Here is a 23272-nt window from a genome sequence, read left to right as displayed (position 1 = left end):
ACTAGGAAGCTTTAGTATAGTCTGTGATAAGCCGTGTCTCAAAAGCAACCGGATAATTAATACGCTAAGATCTAATAAAAACTACGTAATTAATGGACCGTACAATAGAGTAGCTAACCAAGTAAATGAGTTCAATTCAGAAATCAATTTTTTTAGTGGATCTCTTCCAGTTTTTCACTCAAATATTAAAAATCTTCTAAATAATTAATCAAGTTTTTTCTTTCCTCAGTCAAAAACGTCAAAGTTTAACTATAAGTGAATATGTTTCTACTTTCAAATCGTAGTTTCCCTTATATTTGTAACTATATTTTGTAACCAGTTGTATATAGCCGATTGGCGTACGATATTAATAAATAAATAAATAAGGTAAATGTCCCAATACCGGAACGACGAAGGGTATAAGACTGATTTTTATCGTTTTAAAAATATTCAAATAGAATATAAACCAAAATAATTTATTGCATCATATAGAATAGAAATTTTTCTTAAATTTAATACAAAAAAAAAAAAAAAAAATTTTTTCTATGACACCCAAAAGAACGAATACCGGAACGCTGAAATAGCCTTGTCCTAATACCGGAACAGTAAATAAAATGAGTTATTTTTTGCACTGACGTGCATTTATTCATAGTGAAAATACTAACAATTATTAAATAATATTAATGTAAAATGCATTTAAAATTTTTAAATGGTTAAATATTTAATAAAAAATATATATTTTGAACTGAATAATAGAAACAAAATTTATCGTTTGAGATTATACTATAAAAATAATTAAAAAAAAAAAATTAAACACAAAAATGTATTTTTTATCATTTCAATCAGAGTTTATCTATATTTAATGCATTTTTTATAACAATCATACTTACTGCATTAAATATTAGGTCTCTAGTAATAATTAATCTTGCACTTGCTTTAGCCAGTCAATAAAACTCACCGTTAATGTCTATCGATAACATTAATAACATTAATATGACTGACTGTTCCGGTACTGGGCACGGGTTCATTTTGGTGTACCAATAGACGAACAGTAAAATTAATATAATAATACTATTTTTTTCATATTGTTAATATGTTTTCTTGAATTTTATGTCATTTAAGATGCATATACAAAAAAAAAAATTATTGAAAAGTAATTTTATCAGTTTCTATAAGCTTAAGACCATTGACTAATTTCTTAGCAAAACCATTGAGAGACATGAAGAAGTCATGGATCCGAGACTATTGCTATAATTAACATTTTTTTTTTTTTCATATTTCGGATATATTCTGAAATCTATTTTATATCCTATTTTGTAACTAAAATATTAATGTTTTAAATAAAGAAAGTTTTATTTAATTTCATCGCGTACGAGTTAAAATATAATATAATGATTAACAAATCGTTCCGGTATTGGAAAATTTACCTTAAATAAATAAAAAAATATGTAGATTGAAAAAACAAATTATTGAATAAATGAAAACTTATTTTTTTTTTCAAATTAAATTCATCTGTTTTATCATTTACCTTTTAAACTGCAATTCTTCTTTAATATCTGCGGATAAAACTGGATCCTGTAAAAAAGAAATATTAAAAAAATAACCTCATATCTGACGTCATATTTTCTCGTGCCGTGTGTACTTGCACTGTCGAAATAGCACACACGTTGTGCCAAACATTTAATATTTATCCTTACATACGCCGGTATTGATTGGATTTAAAAAGCAGGTATTTTTTATAATAAACTATTTAAAATTACTTTGTCAATTTAGATGATTTAAGTATAATTTGGAGTAAAAGATAAATTATAATTCAGTTTATAATTTCAAAATTGTATTTAGTATTTATAAAATAAAATTTTCATATATTATTTGTAAGTATATTCTTTTGATATTTCAATCAATTCTGAGAAGTAGTAGATTGCATTTATTGTTCTTTTATTGTCAGGCTTTTTAATTTTTATTTGCAACATCAGGTTATGTTTTTTAATCCATTACTGGTGGAATGCAGAGAGATTTGATTTTTAAGACTCACCGTCAGTGGGCGTTACTGTCAAGTGCCCGCGAATTTAAATTATTTGAAAATTTCGTGACTAAATATTCGAATATAAACAAGAAATTTTTTTTCAAAATTAAAAAAAAAATTGTCCTTTATAAACAGGAATTTAAGTGAAATATTTATCTGTATAAATATAAAAAATGATACTGAAGTTAACTGACATCTAATAATTTTTTAAATTTTTTTTAAAATGATAAATTATAGAAAACAAAATATTTAAAAATTTGCACCTGTAGCTTTTTTAATTTTCTCCATGTGCATATTTTAAATTTTTATTTTTCTTGCAATTGATTTGCTGAAAAAAAAAAACAAAATTCAAAATTGTTAATTGTCTGTCAACTTCAGGATCACAAATTAGCCAACGTCTAATAATTTTTGGATTTTTGAAAAACAATAAATTATAAAAAAACATATTTAAAAAAATTGCACCTGTAGTTTTTTTAATTTTCTACATGTGCATATTTTTAATTATTTTTCCTTATGAAATTGAATTGTTGAATAAAAAAATTCAAAAATTGTGGCCTGTCCGCTAACTTTAGAATCATATATAAAAGACAATTTATTTAATCTAAAAAATAATGAAGTAAAGTATTGATAAAAATTAATAGTTAAAAAATTTTTTATGAAATGAAGGAAAAATAAATATAAATTTTGTGGTCAGACATAAAATGTAAGAAATCATAAAATATAAAATAGCCGATGAATGTTTAAAGGATAATAAAAGACGATAAAGAGGTAAATAGAGAGAAGAAAGAGAGAATTTAAGATTTGTGGGGAGAGAAGAAGCCGGTGAATCACAAGAGACGGTGGCGGATTGGCGGCCTGGGGCTCAGTTGCGGATTCTCGGCGTGATGCCGGTGATTCGTGGTCGCGGTGCCCAGTGATCAAGCCTCTGCCCGGCATATTCCTCCCCCATAACCTTCTTCATCGTCATCTTATTCTTATTCATATTTTTATTATTATTTAGTTATATCCTTATTGTATGCTCTTATACTATCGCGGCGGTGTACTCTTCAGTGGCTCTTCAGATCCGCCATCCTTTTCTCTGGTTACTTTAATACTTAATACTTCGCGCGGCAGCGCCCGCGGCCGCAACATCACCAGTCTTATGTATTCTCCTCGACCAGTCAACCTAACCAACCTCCACTTCTTTCTGCACGGTTTTATCGTTTGATATAACCAAGAGAAGATCCAAGCTTTTGCTCTCCGCGGTCCCCAGAGATACCAACGGTAATCTTGTGGTAAACACTGCTATCGTTCGATGCCGTACGCATTAATATAATTAGTCACCGCGAGCGCATATTCAAGCAAAACCACGCATTCAGTCAACTTTACTTTTTTATATACCCCCTAGGCATTTCACATATACTTATATCTATCCATATACATATATATGAAAAGGATGAAGATGATGATGATGAAAAAAAAAAGGAATACTCTTAAGTCGTAGTCGGTACCAGTGTCTTTTAAAGATTATGGGAGGGTGGATTCGGGGCGTGCCAGAGACCACGATCATTTTCATTTTCAGCCGTGCAAACCAGGAGCGTAAATGCGAATATATATAAATACATATACATAGTAAACTAAATTAAAATATTAATTTATATTTGTCTTTTTGTAAATAAGAAACTGTAACTTAAAATTTTTATTACAAATTTAATTAAAATCGAGTCATGATTTTCATTGAACGAATTTTAAAAATATTTTTTCAGCCCAGTAGTCATTGAGAAAAAAAATTTTAATTGGAAAAAAATTATAAAGATTTATAATAGAGATAAAAGTGAAGAGGTAATTCAAGTTCTTTACTCGAATACTGTAAGTCTATAAGATGAAGTTGAAGTTGAAATAAAAAAAAATAGTTACGGTAGAAATAAAGCCTTAGGCGATTAGTTTAAAATCGTAAAATGATCGCGGAAACGATTGTATCAAGTGGCAGCAGAAGCGGCAGTAATAATAAAGTGACGGCGCGTATAAGAGTTAAGGCGCATCTATTCATTTACACTAATACAGTAGTATATAAGTAGACGATTTCAATGCAGAGCTGCCTGTCTTCTATATATGTATACTTATAATGCTGTAATTATCAATAATTTTCGTATTTTTAGTTTTGAATTCCTAGATAAATAGAGTACTGTCTAAATGCTTGTAGGACTGATTCGTAGGTTCCTTGCAACCATCTTGTATTCTTTAATAGTGTCTGAAATTTCCTTTGTGTCTGAAACACCCTATAATATATAACAACTCTGATCTATAATAAACTCAACATTATAACTGATGAATGTGCACAGAATGCCCCCCAAGAAAGTTGAGGAGCCCGAACGGAAGCCGCTCATCGGACGAGTGGGTACGAATCTCAGGATCGGAATTGTTGGGATTCCCAATGTTGGGAAATCGACGTTTTTTAATGTCCTGACAAAGAGTCAAGCTGCTGCTGAAAATTTTCCGTTTTGTACAATTGACCCTAATGAAAATAAGTATCAAGTCCGAATTTATTACTTTGGTAAAAATAATATTTAGAATTACTTTTTCTAACTTGTTTTAATATTTTTTTCGAGCACGTCGCGTACCAGTTCCAGATTCAAGGTTCGATTACTTATGCGAGTATTTCAAACCAGTTAGGTAAGTTTTAATATGTAATTTTATATAATAATTATAATGAAATGAATAATTAATAATATATAAATTGTTGTTACACGGAAAAAAATTATCTATATAAATTGAGAAACGACAAGTAATAGACTGATAAAGTGATCCGTAAAATACTATCATTCTAAATAGTAATTCTTTTATCTATAATTAAAACGTTAAAAATTATAGGATAATTATTAAAATTTATTGTCTATACAGGAAAAATGAATAATTGCACGGAAAAAAATTTACTGTTGCTGCAACAGGATTAATACTGTTGGTGCGACTTAATAGTAAAATATAGTTACACAGTAAAAAATTTTGCGTCATTGCGTCAAAAAACTTAATGTTAAATATTTAACACTTTTATGTGTACATTTAACATTTATTCTGTTAAATCAACACAAAAAAGTGTTAAATATTTAACACAAAAATTGTTAACACTAAGTTTTTTGACGCAATGGAGTGATCAAGGATTTTATTTGAGTCCGAATTTACTCCGTCACTCGACGTTTCGAAGCTTAAAGAAAAATCGCTCCGCATAGGGAGTAAATAGGGAGTTTGTCTTTCCAGCAGAGTGATTTTGGAGTGGTGTGGATTTTATTTAAATCCGCATTCACTCTGATTTGGAGTTTTAATATTAAAATGAACTCCCCTTCGGAGTAAATTTCACTCCGAGGAGATTAACTAAATAAACAGTCATCCACTCCGCATTCACTCCGGATTTACTTCGTGTTCACTCCGTAAATTTTTTACAGTGTAAAAAATTTATGAGACGTATTATAAAATTTATTGTTTGGAATGTTAAAGTTCCTTATATTGACACCCAGGTTCCGGGTATAGCTTCAATCACTAATTTTTAAAGTTTATTTTTTTCTGTGTATAAAATTATCGCACTGAGTTTAAAAAATTTTGTTGAAATTTTAAGATTAATTAAACTTTAAAAAAATAAATATAAATATTACAGTTTAAATATTAACAGAAAAAATATAAATTCATCAATCGATAAAATAAATATATGTAGCATATGTATGTTAAAGTCTTTGTAGAGGAAACGATTCGGAATAACTGTCGTAATTTCCATACGTCTTTGCAGCGACTGCTTTTATCCAGCCCAGTAGAGATACAGCAAAGGGAGTGAGGGTCACGTTTTCACAAAACGTGATCTGCAATGTAAATTACGCCGAATTTCCTTTTCAAAATATATATACATATACTGACACACCAAACAGAGCTTTAGTAGTACATAAATTTTACTATATATGTACAGTACTCCGGATTCTGTTCGAACACTAGAGATTGTCATGCATAAGACATTGTGACATTCGAAAATTTCTTAATGACATATTTAAATATTTGAACGTAAATAATTTTTTATTTTCATTTAAACGGTATTTCAAATTCGACATCAGACGTCACGTCAGTAAATAAAATACTAGAAACTATAAATATTTAAATTTATTTTGAAGAATAAAAAGAAAGATCAAAGAACAAAATGTATATGATAGTTTAGAGTTTACTTTAAACGCCCGATCCTCAGTTGTTTAAGTTTAAAGCCACGTGTTGTCGAATCCAACAGCGCGTAATAAAAGCTGACTAATCAGCACCCATCATCCCACTGCTATGCAGTATCACTACAACTAGGTACAATACTAAAGCCAGTCTTCAAAGACTAATTGTTTAATGAGGTCGGCATTAGCATTTAAATGCATTGTCATTGCAAATTTCCCAGTCACTTTATCTCTCTTATTGCATTTAAGCATTACACTTACTCTCTCTTATTTTACAACACCCTTAATCTAGGCCACACGTGAACTCAGCCCTTTGATCCGTAATTCAAAAGTAACCCCTGGTATGAGTTTATGTGATGACATTAAAATTTAATGACTATGCGAATTAATTTAACCCATTGTGTACTTTGTCAAATAATTATATTATTTTTTTTTACTTCTGTGTTATACTAATTAATTAATTTTTTCTTTCTGTGGTAATTTTTGCAGCAAAGTTCCGGCATTTTTAAATGTTGTTGATATTGCTGGGCTCGTCAAAGGTGCGGCTGAAGGACAGGGTTTAGGAAATGCATTTCTTTCTCATATTAATGCTTGCGATGCAATTTATCATTTGTGCAGTAAGTTATTTTTTTTAATTTTTAATATACATTTTTCAATTTTCAATAATAATAAAACCAAAAATGTCTTGGACAGAAATTGTATTAAAATATTTTTTGTGGTTCATATTTTCACGTAAGTCAATTGTATGTCATTACATTCGATTTTTTAAAATCGATGGTCGATTTAATATCGAGATTCTGATAAATTTAATTGAATTCAATTAAAATTTTTTTGATGAATTTGAAAAACTGTAAATTTAAAAAAATTTATTAATTTATGAGAAATAAAAAGAACAAATTGATTCAGAATTTTCTAAAATTTTGTTCATCAAAAATTATAAAATATTTTTCAAAATTATAGTTTTATGTAAATTTATACACTGTAAAAAAACGGGAGTGAATTTGAAGTGATTACGAATTTTATTTAAACCCAAATTTACTCGGAATTTCGGAGCTTTTAAAAAAAATCACTCCGCCCACAGAGTAAGTACGGAGTTTGTCTTTTCAGCGGAGTGGTCTGAATTTTATTTAAATCCGCATTTACTTCGATTCAGAGTTTTAATATCGAAATAAACTCCCTTTCGGAGTAAATTTCACTTTGAAGAGCAGTCATTCGCACTGCAATTACTCCGGATTTAATCCGCAAATTCACTCCGCAAATTTTTACAGTGTACAAAATGATTTTTTCAATTCAAAAAAAAATCTGCGACCACTACTTTAATTTTTCTTTTTCAATAAAATAATTCTAAGTCGGTAATAAAATAAGCTTTGCGTGAACAAAAATCTCATGGGTTAATAAAATTTTTCAATTACTCATAATTAAAAAATTATAAAATATCTTTTAAACTATCAATAATTAGTACAACCCCTGGTAATTATATTTAAAATATCGTTTAAATTGAATGAAAAAATTTTTTTTTTATAAAAATGACCATTTTTTTTTTTTACGGAAATAAAATGTAAAGTAGTAATTATTCAATTATATTACAATTACAGCATATAATTATTAATGTAGACTGCAATTTGTCATACACAGTCGATATTGATCGTTTTCATAAATAACAAGATTGTCTCTTTACAATTCTCATGTGAAAACTTTGTGCACGATCGTCCTCGTCGACAATGCACAAGGGTCGTCGACGTTTAGACGCGACATATTCACCCCTCGACTTGCATTACGTGTATTACTGTACTGTACATTCATGAACTTTAATGCACATCACAAGGAAATATATTTGCTTATTGAAATAACGGGTTATTAGTGTCTACTCGCGGAATTATACTGGGTAAAAAAAAAAAGTATAAATACGACAGCGGAAAACGTGTCGAGTAATTGAATTAGAGAGTCAATAACGGTTGCGTGTCACTTAGACGCCTAATTGTCGTGGTTACACGATCGAGTCTCTTGTGCGTGATGTTTTCTCCTCGACTCCGTTATTTGTATCCATTTGTAAATTTTTTTATCTTTTATTTTTTGTCTATTGTAAATATTCATTACGTTATTTTATAACTCATTAAAGCTATTACTTTATTTTTATTACACCACATTAAAATAAATAAATGCTACCAAGAAACTCAATTCCTTTTCCGACCAGAAATTCATAAATATCAATAATTTCATTTCCGTTTGTTTGCTTATTAAAATTATTAATTTAGGAGCTTTCGAAGACGATGATGTGACCCATATTGAGGGTGAAGTAAACCCAGTAAGAGATCTAGAGATTATTTGCGAAGAGTTACGGCTTAAAGACGTCGAAATGCTGAATGGTCATCTCGAAAAATTAGAAAAATTAGTCGTACGTGGTAATGACAAGAAACTTAAGCCTGAATACGTAAGTTTACTGAATTTTATTCATATATAATATTATGTCCGTTACAATTGTCTAATTTAGTGACTTATTATCTGATGACGATCCTATCAAAAAAATTCATGTGGGATTTCATGGGAACCCTTAGAAATCCATATAGAAAAGTATGGATTTATGTAAGAATCCATGTAGGAGCCCATGGGTATCTGGATTTTAATATGGGAAATCCACATAGGAAACAGGGTACCTGGATTCTTATTTCCTAACTTGGATATATGGATTTCTTTAAGGGAAATTCATATAAGAATCTGGGTTTCTATATAAGTAATTTCTATAGAATCCGGGGTTAGAACAGATCAATATTTCTATAGGAAACCATATGGGAATCCATACGAAAATGCCATGTGGGAACCAATACAGGAATCTAGGCTGGATTCCCACATGGATTTTTTGATAGGGGAAGTTCATTTCGTTGTATACAATGCATTGTTTATATAAAATTTGTTTGTCCACTATCTAAATATATCACATAAAATTTTACTTTTTTTTATTACACTGTAAAAAATTAGGGAAATAAATCCGGAGTGAATGCGGAGCGGATGATTGCTTATTCAAAGGGTTTAATTTAATATTGAAAATCCAGTCTAGAGTAAAATTCACTCCTGAAAAGAGTTTATTTTAATATCCAAACTTCGAATTGGAGTTTAAATTTAATATTCACTTCGTATACAGAATGTTTTTTTTTAAACTCCGGAAATCTGATTGACGGAGTAAATTCAGATTTAAATGAAATCCGTAATCACTTCGAGTTCACTCCCAATTTTTTACAGTGAAATATTCAAATTTAATTTATTAATAACAGGTTTATTATTTTTGCTTTTAGACCTTTTTTTTTTTTAAACTGAATACCAAACAAAATAATTATATTCTAAAATGACTTTAAAAAAAATAAAATAAAATACAGAGTTTTAGTCTCAAAGTCCAATTCAAATGTAATGTCGGTATATCACGAATAAAATATCCAATCGTATCTTGAATAAATGAAAAAAGGGGAAAAAAAATTCAAATAAATACTAAGTATATTGCTTGCGAATTTCCTCTCAAACAACAAGTTCTTTAATCGATTGCAAATATTAAGGTGCGCGAAATAACTTTTTACGGGATTAAGAGCTCAAGGGTAGCATTCATCGGTTTCCGAAACGAGTAAATAAAAATCTAAGTGCTGCTTTCATACCAATCAACTTTAAGAATACATTTCACTTTGCATTAGTAATATATATCAAAGTTTTCGACAAAACTTTTTTTTAAATTTATATATAAATATATGGTACTTGAAGATAGTTAACGCTTTTTTAACTTGCCCTACCTCACAGTCTTGCACGCTCAGTTAAATCGGTACTTTATAAAGATAATGACACTTACTCAACTGTGAAGAATTGCATGTCGACAATAAGCTCAATATATGTACGAATATATACGAGAGTTTATTATCATAATAGCTAATGTAACTTGAATTGTAAAATCAATAAAGATCAATTTATTATTTTTTTTAACTACCAAACTATTTAAATAAATTCGCATTTAAATGCACTAATAAAATAAAATTATAATAATTATTTATTTATTATAGGACACACTTTTAAAAGTTAAAACAGTTTTGGTAGAGGAAAAAAACCAAGTCAGATTCGCTGATTGGAGCCTTAACGATGTAGGTATTTTTAAATTAACAAAAATATTTATTTATTTCAGTTGATTCAAAAATTACATCATTGTCTTATTAATAAATATTTTAGATCGATGTGCTCAATAAATATTTGTTCTTGACTTCCAAGCCAGTAATTTACTTAGTGAATCTCTCGGAAAAGGATTACATTCGCAAGAAAAATAAATGGTTTGTAAAAAAAAAATATATGATATACTTTTTCTATTTACTTTTTTTTTTCGTGTATAAAATTTTATATGTTGTCTCTGTGCAATCGATATGCAACGCACAGAGGTTTATTTAATATTTTTACTGCCCTATTACTATTTATATACATATATAAATGCGTTTTGCCGTCATGAAAGCTTTGTAAGCCGAAACCGCGTGAGTACACTGTTGTAAATGCATTCACGGAACAATTTTAAACGCTCGCGTCGTATTTTACATAGAATACTGGCGTTATTGGTTTCCAACGAAACAGAAAAATATGTCGTGCTTTCGTTCTTCATGCATTCATGTTTCACACTATCCAGCTGTACATATAAAATTGTATACTGTACACTCTACTGATATCACGCTCATTTATTGTAACATCCAAAACTCAAACGAGTCTACTCAATATAATAATAATAATTATTATTATTATTTTTTTTTTTTTGTTGAATTTCTTGAAACAATAAGACTTTTTAATTATTTAAATGAAGGAACAACAGCTTTACTGATCTGCTTAATTGACATAATTTTATTATTTTTGCGGGTAACGTTTCGTTAATGATAATTAACATCATCAGACCCATATCTATATAATTAATGACAATTAAAATTTGTTTAATTGTGATATAAAAATGTGTATAAAAAATAAATAAAATTGGGTATAACAGTCATTGTTATAAAATAAACTAATATAAGGATTTCTTTGGATTTAACAAGATTTGGTAATATTTAAAAAATGGTTTATTAATGAACAAGCTCAAATAAATATTTATTAACAAATTATTTATTAGAGAGCATTTTCTTGCACCAAAAAAATATTTATTAATATGTAATGAATGATTTATTATTATTTAATAATTCATTTATTTGACGCAATTTGACGTGTTTGAAGATATAACCTAATTCTCTAAAAATATAAATAATAAAAATATTTTTTTAAATTTATTTTAAGTGGGAAGATAAATAATATATTATAATAAAAAAATTATTTTTATTAAATAATTAACAAACAATTATTTAAAATAATTTTTACATTTTATATAAAATATGGCCGTGTGGCAACACTTACTACTGTCTCTGTTAGTCTCTTGCTAATATATAAAATTACATATATGATTATATGCAGCCATCTATCGATAATATTCGCCAAAGAATTATTTGTTAACTGTTAATAAATATTATTTGGTGGAAACAAATATTTATTCAAGTCACAGAAGGTTTTGTTAATATTACAAACATTTATTTAAGATATAAAATAACGATTGGTTTAATTGTAATAAGTATTTATTTGTCTCAAAGAAGCTTCTCACAAGAGTTTTAATAAATCTGATTTATTACTCTCAAATAAATCCTTCTATCAGTGTAGTATAAATTGAATCAACTTGTATAATTTTGTTGATGTCAATTATAATAATACTTTAACAATTATTACAAGAATTTTATTAACCGTTAGGTTATTTAAGTACAGTCTTAATTTAGATTTCGTTGTTTATTTATATATTTAAAGTACAAACGCCAATCGGCAATATACAACAAAATTGACAATATTAGAATTTGTAAATTTTAATATACGTATAAGAAAGAAAGTTGTTGTAAGTGTTATTAATTTTGCTATCAGTATTTTGATAAATCGACAAGTTTTTTTTGTCTATTATTATTATTATGCCATTTGTTTAATAATTATTAAAGCAATAACTTGATATTGTAGAATTAAAATGTCAATAATTAACAACTACTGAATAATCGCGTGGTTGCAATAACAATATTATAATAATGACTGATATATCTGATCTCATATATTTTTTATGCACATTTGTATATTATAATTAAACAAATTTTAATTGTAATTAATTATATCGATGTAGGCCTGATGATGTTAATTATCATTAACGAAATATTACCCGCAAAAATAATAAAATGATGTCAATTAAGCAGATCAGTAAAGCCGTTGTTCCTTTATTTAAATATTATTATTATTATTTTGACATAATGATAACAATAAGAGAAGAAAATCAGTGATGTTATAACAGTGAATTTTATTTATTCATTACGTATTTTGAAAGCTGGTTATTTTTAAAAATAATAATACTATTGTGACATTTCAATATGACGTTATCGTTACGGTCTTTTATGTCATTTAATAGTTTTATATCTAATACATCATATTTCCGGCTTTATTCGTATAAATTATTTTCAGGTGAGCAATCATGTATTTTAGTTGAATCGTTTTTTTTTTCTCTTTAATTTCAAATTTGTAGAAAACATTGAAAATAAGGCAATTTAAAATACTGGCTTTATATGATCTAATTATCGCTATTTAATGACGGAAAAAATTTTTAAACATTTCAACGATTTAGATATTAGTTATTTCGTACTCTCATATTAATAATTTATAAAAAATTATTTGTATTTTTAAAATGATAAATTGATATTTATATATTATAATAAACGCAAGTGATAATTAATAATTATTAATATTACATTTAAACAGGCTTATAAAAATAAAAGAATGGGTAGACAAAAATGATCCTGGTGCAACATTGATACCTTTCAGCGGTGTTTTTGAGAACAAAGTAATCGACATGGACGACGCTGAACGCGCAAAGTACTTTGAAGAATCAAAAGTTACGAGGTGAGTCATTAAAAGTACTTAAACGCAAGCGTAAAAAATAAAAAATTAACAAGACAATTTAAAAGTTTGATGGCCGCAAAATGCTCAGTAAAATTATTTTTCTTCCATAAATTATAATAGATAGAAACACATATATATATGGGTTCCCACGAAATTTTTCAAGCAAAGTTTCTTCTAAGTGAGCACCGTCTTCGTCGTACATACACTGTCGGCTTAGTTGAATAATGGAAGGGTTCCCCTATACTCTTGTTCTCAGATGATGTCTAGACTTATATATCCCTCTCGTTGAGAATCTATAAAACCGGCATCTTTAACTCACTCGCCAAGAAGAAGTATTATATTTTTTAACGTCGTGTTATTCAAATTCTTGTTAAATTGCATAAAAACCTCGGGTGGTTCGCGATGAAAGCTATAATAATAAGTTTAATACCGTCTCTGAATCATCCACATTGGGTCATCTATAGCTAGAGGGTTGTAATGTACAACGACTTGTTTTACTTATTCCCCTTTCCTTTTTTCAACTCTTGTATAATTTTTTTTTTCTGTTACCATTATTATTATCTCCTTCATGAGTAAATGGTCGATCGAATTCTCAACGTAACTGACCATTTCGATTGAAAATATGGGTCAAAATACTATTACAGTTTAAGTTTAAAAATAATTATAAAATTGATTCGAAGAAGTAGTTTAACAAATTAAGAACCTAAATTTCTATATTCGTCATCTATTATTATTTGTTTTTTGTTTTACATTTTAAACTTTATTAAACAAAATACGGAAATTGATACCAATGACGGTTCGATTTAAGTCTTGGAATAAAATAAAACCAAAAGAATAAATATTATTTTTTAGTTCAGATGCCTACTGATGACCTTAAAAGTTATTCTATGACTAAGACAACAATAACTAGTAATCATAAGACTGAAATGATTTTATTTTAGAGACCGCAAGATCACTGGGTTGCTCATTCACCCTCAAATACTACTAATTCCCCGCGCGATTCAAAAACCTCTAGTCAGAATGATAAAATTGTGCAGTATTAAGTCGTTCGTTTTATGTGTATTCTCTGAAGTCCCGAAGTCTAAAGGTCCGCATTCAATTACTCTCTTTCTCTCTCTTAAGATATTTATTTTTTGTTACTTTTCGCTCCCTTTCACTCTCACTATCTTTCTCCGTAGGGTGTATACCCTGTCATTAAAGGATGTTTAGTCCAGACAATCATACTTCACGGTCGCGCAGTTCGCTTTTTAAACTATTGCTCAGTTCTTTTACAATAGACTTTTACCAGTTAAACAGCCTTAGAATGAAATTTTTTATGTCGTCACCACTGATCTTCATTTTTAATTTCGTACTTTTACTATAAGCGAACTGTAATAAAAATTTAACTTGATGAGAAACTGGTCTTTCTTTTAACATTTTTATTTTATTTATATTTACTAGTAGATATTTAATATTTTAAAAACATCCTCGATGAAAAAACAATTGCTGACTTTTAATTTTTACAGCGCACTTGACAAAATAATTGTCCAGGGTTACAAAGCCTTGCAATTGCAGTACTTCTTTACTGCTGGTCATGATGAAGTTAAAGCTTGGTCAATTCAGGTACTGTATATATATTTTTTTTTATTTACCAATAATAATAATAACACCGGCACACAAAAAAAAATAAGTTCTCTGTACTTTTGACGGGACCGATTTATTCCCATGTATTTTGACCCGCTGAATCCGAATCCGAGGTCCGTTTAACCCGTACACCCTCAGATTTTTAGAAAACTTTAAAAAACCTCAAAAATACACAAAAATCGACCGTTTTTTAAATTTATAAATTTTTTTAACCCTAACTAAGCATGATTTTTATGTATTTCGGTCCTCCACATACTAACCTGAAGTTTATTTAAAACATTCGCCATTTAAAGTCTGAGTAAATTCCAAAAAACCCCAAAAAATTGCAAAAAAGCAAAAAAATTCTTAGTATTGTGATGAAAAAAATTTTATAGGGCTAAATAAATAATTATTTTCATGTATGTTTATCTGTCACATATAATTATCGAACACCCATGGCTTAGATATCTCTAAAATTTTAAATAAATGGCAAAAATTCCCAAAAAATCGAAAAAAATAAAATTTGGTATAACAAAAATCAATTTTTAAATCGAAATAAATAAAAGAAATCATATTGTTCGATCTGTGATATATATATAAAAAATATTTTGACCTAAAACATAGAAAAATTTTAATATGCTTCAAAAAATTTTTTTCATCACAATACTAAGAATCTTTTTGCTTTTTTGCAATTTTTTGGGATTTTTTGGAATTTACTCAGACTTTAAATGGCTAATGTTTTAAACAAACTTCAGGTTAGTATGTGGAGGACCGAAATACATAAAAATCATGCTTAGTTAGGGTTAAAAAAATTTATAAATTTAAAAAACGGTCGATTTTGTGTATTTTTGAGGTTTTTCAAAGTTTTCTAAAAATCTGAGGGTGTACGGGTTAAACGGACCTCGGATTCAGATTCAGCGGGTCAAAATACATGGGAATAAATCGGTCCCGTCAAAAGTACAGAGAACTTATTTTTTTTTGTGTGCCGGTGTAATTTTAATTCTTACTATTATTATTATATTTCCATTTTTTTTAATTTTTTTAGCTTAATTATTTATGTATTGTTACTGTCTACACACTGTAAAAAATTGGGAGTGAATTCGGAGTGATTACGGATTTTATTTAAATCTGCGTTTACTCCGATTTGGAGTTTTAATATTCAAATAAACTCCCTGTAGGAGTTAATTTTACTCCGAACCGCAGTTTCAATGTTAAAATAAACTCCCCTTCGAAGTGGATTTTACTCCAAGGGGATTAAATAAATAAACAGTCATCTGCTCCGAATTCACTTCAGATTTAATCCGCGTTCACTCCGCAAATTTTTTACGGTGCACTTTGCAAAACTTAAAAAAGGCCATTCTCAGACAGTACCCCCCCCCCATTTTAAAAAAATTTTCAATGACTTTCAACTGTCATAATTAATTAGAAGAAAATTAAAGCATTAATTGATAAAAAGACAATGTAGTTGCAATTTCGCTGAGATATAGATTTGAAAAAAAAATAACTTACAGTTGATATCAATTGGGAGTTAAACGAAATTTATTGAATAAATTTCAGTAATATCTTTATGTCAATTTTATAATTCGATTTTTCAAATTTTTTAGGCTAAAATTTATTCAACGAATTTCGTTTAACTCCTAATTGATAACAACTGTAAGTAATTTTTTTAAATTCTATATCTCAACGAAATCACGACTACGTTGTCCTTTTTTCAATTAAGGCTTTAATTTTTTAATTAATTAATTAATAAAATTTTAATACGGTTGTGACAGTTGAAAGTTATTGCATACTTTTTTAAAAAGTGAGCGGCATTGTCTGAGAATGGCCTTAAAAAAAAAAAGTTTATTTAATTTTAATAATTTATTAACTAATAGAAAGGAACAAAAGCGCCTCAAGCAGCCGGCAGAATCCATACCGACTTCGAAAAAGGTTTTATCATGGCTGAAGTTATGAAGTTCGAAGACTTTAAAAATGAAGGCTCTGAAGCTGCGGTCAAGGTACACTATTATAAAAAACAAAACATAATATTTACATGATATCATACAGAGATAAAATATCTATTTATAAATATATAACTATCGTTTATCGTTACAGGCAGCAGGAAAGTACAGGCAACAGGGTAGACATTATGTCGTCGACGACGGTGATATTATACTGTTTAAATTTAACGCCGGTGCTGGATTGAAAGATCCCAAGAAAAAATGATACCACTCTTCGATATGCATATTTATATCACGCATAAATAATTACTATTTTCAATTAATTGAAAATCGCAAGTGTATCAGTAGATTTTTTTAATACCCGCTATTTTTACTGAATACAAATTTATCATTTAAATATGTCAATTGTTATTATTTTTTTTTTGTTTACCAATCGAGCCTTGACAAAGTCATTGATAATAAATTTTTTTCCAACCACTATCACTGTCATTTTAATTTTTTAATCAAGAAAATCCCAGTAATCGTATCACTAGTGTTATCTACCGGGATTTTTATGAACTTGTCGTTGTGTCATTGATAACAAAACTCACTTGATACGAAGCCAATTATAATTATTATTGTTATTATCTTAATATTAATGGAGCTACCAGCTGTTAGAATGACGATACAAATATCAAAATGCTGAAATTTTACTTCAGTTGTATACGTAACAGACACGTGCGCACGTTCTTGACTAGACGTAATTATTTAACATGTCTTCGTATTAAAGTCTTTTTATTGTAAATTATTAATATATTATTCTGTACATAATGAGCGCTAAAGTAAAATGGATTTATTTGGCGGCATTTCTAGTAAGTAATTTAAACATTTAAAATAAAATATATGAATATCTATGTCAATAGATGGTAAATAAATAAAAATAATTTTTACAGGATTTATTTGCAGTTAGTTTGATATTACCATCAATGGCGGCCCATTTAAAATCACTGGGTGCCTCGTACTTTATGATAGGAATGATGACTTCAATTTATGCTTCCACTCAATTATTAAGCGGTCCGATAATTGTAAATATAAATTATATATTAATATAGGGTGGCCACAAACCGGGAATACCGGGAATTTTCAGGGAATTTAATGCAACTGGGAAATATCATGGAAATGTCAGGGAATTTCAAAAAGTAGCTGGAAATTTAATTGCGACAGTTATAAATTTTAAAAAATTACAAATTTTTAATTGATTTTCAACAGGCTGTAACTCGAAGGAAAATGGTCGTGCATCAAAAACAAAAAATACAAATTGTAACTTTAAGTGTCTAGTTTTTTTATCTAGTCTTGAATTTTTTTTATTATGCACGGTCCCAGAGTAATCCTAAAAAAACCATCGAAAAAAAAACTTTCCAAATTTTAGTTCGACTTAAAAATGGTCTATGGAATTCAATAAATTTTTTTCGATGATTATGATTTATTTTTTATTACTCCGGAACCGTGCTTAATAAAAAAATTTCAAGACTAGATCAGAAAACTAGACACTTGAAGCTACAATTTGTCTTTTTTGTTTTTGTTGTACGACTATTTTCTTTCGAGTTACAACCTGTTGAAAATAACTTGGAAATTTTGAATTTTCTTCATATCCTTAAATTTTTGTAAGTAGGATAGAGCGGGGCTAGTTGATCGTAGGGGCAAGTTGTGCAATCGAAATATCTCGAAAACTAAGCAACTTACTACGATAGTTTAAATGGTGAAAAGAAAGGGTTACGGGTGGAGAATCCATTGTATGATTATCAATTGCCTTCCGATGCTCAGACTAATTAACAGAATGCTTTGTTTATTTTTTTTTTTGCGTCAAAAAAAGAAAACAGGTCTTCAGAATGTTTCTCCTATACTCGTTTGAAAATACTTTTTCGTGATCACTTAAGTATTCAAAGATAACTTAATTATTGCTCTTTCGATTATACATAGTTATCTATTTTTAACTCTTATCATTTTTTTATAACTTAACTTTTACTTTGTTGCCTCATTTGGGGCTAGTTGAGTAAGGGCGCGCTGAATGCAGTAAATGCGTGCCGAGCGTTGGTCTGACCTATGTTTGTATAAATGCAACTGTGATAGTAACAAAAATAATTTAATAATTTGGAATTGTTAATTATCTAGTAATATTTTTGGTCTCATAATTAGTCACTACTTTAATTTAGTATTTATTTACTTACTAATTATTCTTAAATATATAATTTTAAATACAAAAAGTGTAATAATAATCCAAAGATTGGGAAGTTTTAATTTTGTTTGATTTTATTTTAAATATCAAAGTTATAATAATAATATAAGTATGCAGCAATCATAATAAATAAATGTTTGATTGTTAATTACAATTTTATGTTGTATTCATATCATTCTATACAGTCACTCCGTTTATTTTAGCCATTGCACAATTAGCCCCTCTAGTGGGGCACATTGAGCAATTTGCAGCGCTCGCGCATTTCTGGGAATAATTTGTAAATTTACACTCGGATCGTTTTTGTGTCGCTAGACCTTTTGAAAAAGACTAAATTACAAACCTAACAGCACATGAATTGATTAAATCCGATGCATCGTCTTAAAGTTATAGTTGGTCAAACCAAAAAGTGATCAACTAGCCTCTCCCTACCCTAGTGTATTTTAAATTTGTTTTAATCATAAAATTTCTCATTAAAAATTTTAATTTACATATTTTTACCATCGAATAATCAAAAGTAGGCCATATTGATTTATTTTGTTGACTTTTTTTTGGTTTTTTGCATGATTTAATCATCAAATTTAATTATTGATAATGAAAATGTAATAAAAACTTTGAATATTTTAATGATACGAGCGAAATTTTTGAATCAGGTAAAAATGTGAAAAACTTTACTGGAAAACCGGGAAATCTCAGGGAACTTTGAAATAATTTCTTTGTGGCCACCCTGTTAATAATTACTTTGATATTTAATAATTATTGTAAACTTATTACATACAAATTTTTAGGGCAGCTGGAGTGATAAAATCGGCAGGCAAAAACTGTTCGTAATAACTTATTTAATTGTTGGTTGCTGCTATCCACTAATTGGATTCATCAATTCCTTTTATATTATTTTATTATTGAGAGCTACTATTGGTAAAATAAATTAATATTTTATTCTAATTGTTTCGAGTGGAATAATTTTATATTTTTATTCTTATGTATAGGTATTTTTAAACATGGGCAAGTATTAATTCGAACAATAGTTACTGATCAAATACCAATAGATAATCAGTCTTTATTATTTGGACATCTAAAATCAATTGCGGGAGTAAGTTTTACTCTTGGTCCAGCAATTGGCGGTCATTTGTCTGAACTAGATAAAGGATTCAGTTACGTCGCTTGCTGTACTGGGTTTCTCTTAATATTAAATAGTGGTTTGTATAGTATTTTTCATAAAATTTTATCTTGATTTCCTTAAAAAATCTTTAGAATCTTCGGTAAAGTTTTTTACGACAAGACATTTTTTCGAATTAATTAAAAATTCTTTAATCTACTGAGTAATTTGAGATTACATAACAATATTTGTTAAAAAAAATTAAGATAACAGTTTAGTATGACGACTAGTCATATTGTTGCATATCAACTGCCTCATTTTCAAGATATTGCATCCGAATAAATTTTAAAATACAATATTCTTGGCAATTGAGGCCTCCGTTGATAATTTTTGACTTAATAAACGTTTGTTATTATCATTAAGCATCAAACATTTTTATATTTACGTTTTTAAATGATAAAATATTAATCAATATACACACAGAAAAAAATAAACTTTAAAAAGTAGTGTTTGAAATTATAACCCAGAACCTGAATGTCAATATAGGAAATTTTTTTTAATATTCCAAGCAATACATTTTATAATACGGCATTTAATAATACTATTCATTATTAATGTTTAAGTTGCGATTTTTAAAGTTCAAAGAGTAAAGATATAACTGAGTAGAGCTTAAGCTGAGTTAAAAAATATTTGAGTAGAGTTGAGGCTGAGTAAATAAATAAATGAGTAGAGTTATAACCATTTCTCTTGAGTAGAGATGTTGTGAGTAGACATATAAAACTGCCGGAAAAAATTGTTAATGCCACTTGGAAACGGTCTAGCGCATATTTTTAATTTCTATTTCAAATTGTCATATTAACCCACAATTTCGTCCCGAGTCCATCCAAGGACTTTTCAATAAGATTTTTCAACGTACTCTGTCTTAAAATGACTCTATATACCACAAATATAAAAACAGTGTATCAATTGTTATTCATATTTTTTGCGTTGAATTTTATAACATAAAATGTGACCAGTTACGTTACTAAAAAACTCTAATTTATTTCAGTAATTGGATACTTATACTTAGATGATGTGCAGGATGAAAATGCAGCGTCTAAGCAGTACAAAGATGAATGTAAAAAAAAACCTAAATCACTGCGAGAAGAAATTTCCGAAGCAATCCGCAGCCTCGCGGAAGTTAATTGGCGCCTGTTTGGTCAAGTTTTTACATTAAAGTTCATTCTCGATATGTCAGCCGGCGTTTATCACTCAAATTATAGTATAAAGATACAAGAACGTTTTAGCATAACACCAAAAATATCTGGCTACACAATAGCTTTTCAAAGTTTCGTTGGTGTTATCACCGGTTTGTTCGTCGCAAAAATTAATGACAAATTATACAAAACAGACGTTGATTATAAAAAACGTAATATTCATGGTTTTATATTAATGGCTATTGGATACTTGGGAATTTACTTTGCAACCAGCTTAAGTGTATTTCTTTTATGGACAGTAGTTTTAAAAACAAGTCACATGTTTATGCGCATAATATTAACAGACATGTTGATGCGTAAATGTCCGTCTTCGCAAACCGGTTCAATTGCGGGTACATCCAATAGTGTTTCAAATTTCGCGCGTTTAATTACTCCAATTATCGCTGGAATTTTTGAAGATACTTGGGGTACCAATAGCGCCAATTTCTTGGCTGCTGTTATTGCAAGTATTGGAATTTTAGTATCATTAAATATAAAAAATAATCATTCAAAAACTCAATAGATAAATTTATTTTAATTGTATTAATTATATTGTTAATATTTTATATTTTTAAATAAATTATTGTAAATATCTTTACATGTAAATTAAATAAATTGATAAATTAAATGCTCAATAAATGTCTAATTTTATTTACATTTTAAATCTAAAGTAATTTTTTTACAACATAAATTAATTACACTGATAAATTTAATTTAATTATGATAATTATTATAAGAGTATGTAGAAGTTTTTGTAAATAGTTGCGTTAGTGTCTTATTCTTTGAACTTCAACATGCTTTGTTTTCTATTAGTTTCTTCAACAAGAGCTTGGTAAAGTTCTTTACCTTTAAAATCTTGAAATTTAGCCTTTTCAGCACGAACCTTTTCAAGCTCCTCAACAAATGTACCTGGTGCATTGAACCAGTGGAATAATACTACGGGAAATCCGATGTACATCGCCATTTTCGCTACTTCCATTTGCCATACACCCATTTTGTGTCTGTAATTTTTTATATTTATATTTATTTATCAATAGATTTAATGTCAATATTATATTTATTGTTTATTGTTAATTAATGTCAATAACTAAAGGGGCTGACGGCAATGCTATGGACTCATATTACTCAGGTTTCATCGAATCTAATTATATATAAGCCTATATACTCATATATATAAGTCCATATATAATTATATATTGGGGGTGTGCGAATCGGGTCCGAATCGAATACTTGGATAAAGTCGAATAACTCGAAACTTTTTGAATTATTCGTCAACTAGAACTATCCGAAAGGTTTTGATTTGTTTGTAACTTTTCAAATTTCTCGATTCAAATTGATAAAATTCTGATCAGCTTTCAAATATTCAATTTTTATTTAATAGAGAGCTTAGTTTTTAAAGTAACTAATAATAATTTTTTTGTAGATTCGTTTCTGAACTCTAGTTACCTCTGATAAAATTTTAAATTATTGGAAAAATTAAAAAATTTTAAGTCGTTCAAAATAAAACTTACGAATAATTCGTAAGTTCAGACTATTCGCACACCTCTATTATATATTCTCCATATCTCATCATACATAACTATATATGATTAGGCGAAATTATTTTTTTTCAAGTGTATTATGATGAACCTGAAGTTAACAAACGAAACAATCAACAATTAGCTGATTTTTTTTTCAACAAATCAATTACAAAAAAAAAAAAAACTAAAAATATACACATGTAAAAAATTAAACAACTGTCGCTGCATTTTTTGATATATTTTCTTTTTTTTATAATAATTTATCGTTTCGAAAAAAATCCAAAAATTATTAGATGTCAGTTAACTTCAGTATCATCAATGTATTTATCAATAAAAATTAGAGTATTAAATGACAAGTAAAATCGAATTAATTACTGCGACAAATTTAGACAGTAAGGTAAATGTCCTAATACCGGAACGATTTGTTAAACATTATATTATATTTTAACTCGTACGCGATGAAATTAAATAAAACTTTCTTTATTTAAAACATTAATATTTTAGTTACAAAATAGGATATAAAATAGATTTTA

The 23272-nt window shown here is 28.1% G+C and overlaps 2 protein-coding genes across 3 annotated transcripts; both read left to right on the top strand.

The window, feature by feature from the left end:
* The first annotated feature begins 1549 nt into the window (after positions 1-1549).
* LOC130668537 (obg-like ATPase 1) lies at positions 1550-17153 on the top strand. Of its 2 annotated transcripts, none has more exons than XM_057470875.1 (11): positions 1550-1708; positions 4327-4508; positions 4597-4657; positions 6667-6794; positions 8433-8608; positions 10215-10292; positions 10378-10475; positions 12991-13131; positions 14637-14733; positions 16608-16730; positions 16828-17153. In XM_057470875.1, the coding sequence occupies exons 2-11, from the start codon at positions 4328-4330 to the stop codon at positions 16936-16938; spliced, it is 1194 nt and encodes a 397-aa protein (XP_057326858.1). In that variant the 5' UTR covers positions 1550-1708; position 4327; the 3' UTR covers positions 16939-17153. The 2 variants fall into 2 exon arrangements, with proteins under 2 accessions (XP_057326858.1, XP_057326859.1); XM_057470876.1 differs by having other exon boundaries at positions 1597-1704.
* A 154-nt stretch (positions 17154-17307) lies between these two features.
* LOC130668536 (major facilitator superfamily domain-containing protein 9-like) lies at positions 17308-21895 on the top strand. Its single transcript, XM_057470874.1, has 5 exons — positions 17308-17524; positions 17606-17737; positions 19674-19803; positions 19875-20084; positions 21033-21895. The coding sequence occupies exons 1-5, from the start codon at positions 17483-17485 to the stop codon at positions 21740-21742; spliced, it is 1224 nt and encodes a 407-aa protein (XP_057326857.1). The 5' UTR covers positions 17308-17482; the 3' UTR covers positions 21743-21895.
* The last annotated feature ends 1377 nt before the right edge of the window (positions 21896-23272 follow it).

Source organism: Microplitis mediator, chromosome 5, assembly GCF_029852145.1.
Source record: "Microplitis mediator isolate UGA2020A chromosome 5, iyMicMedi2.1, whole genome shotgun sequence".
Lineage (NCBI taxonomy): Eukaryota > Metazoa > Arthropoda > Insecta > Hymenoptera > Braconidae > Microplitis > Microplitis mediator.
Note: the sequence above shows the minus strand (reverse complement) of the source record. Positions and strands in the feature narration are given on the sequence as shown.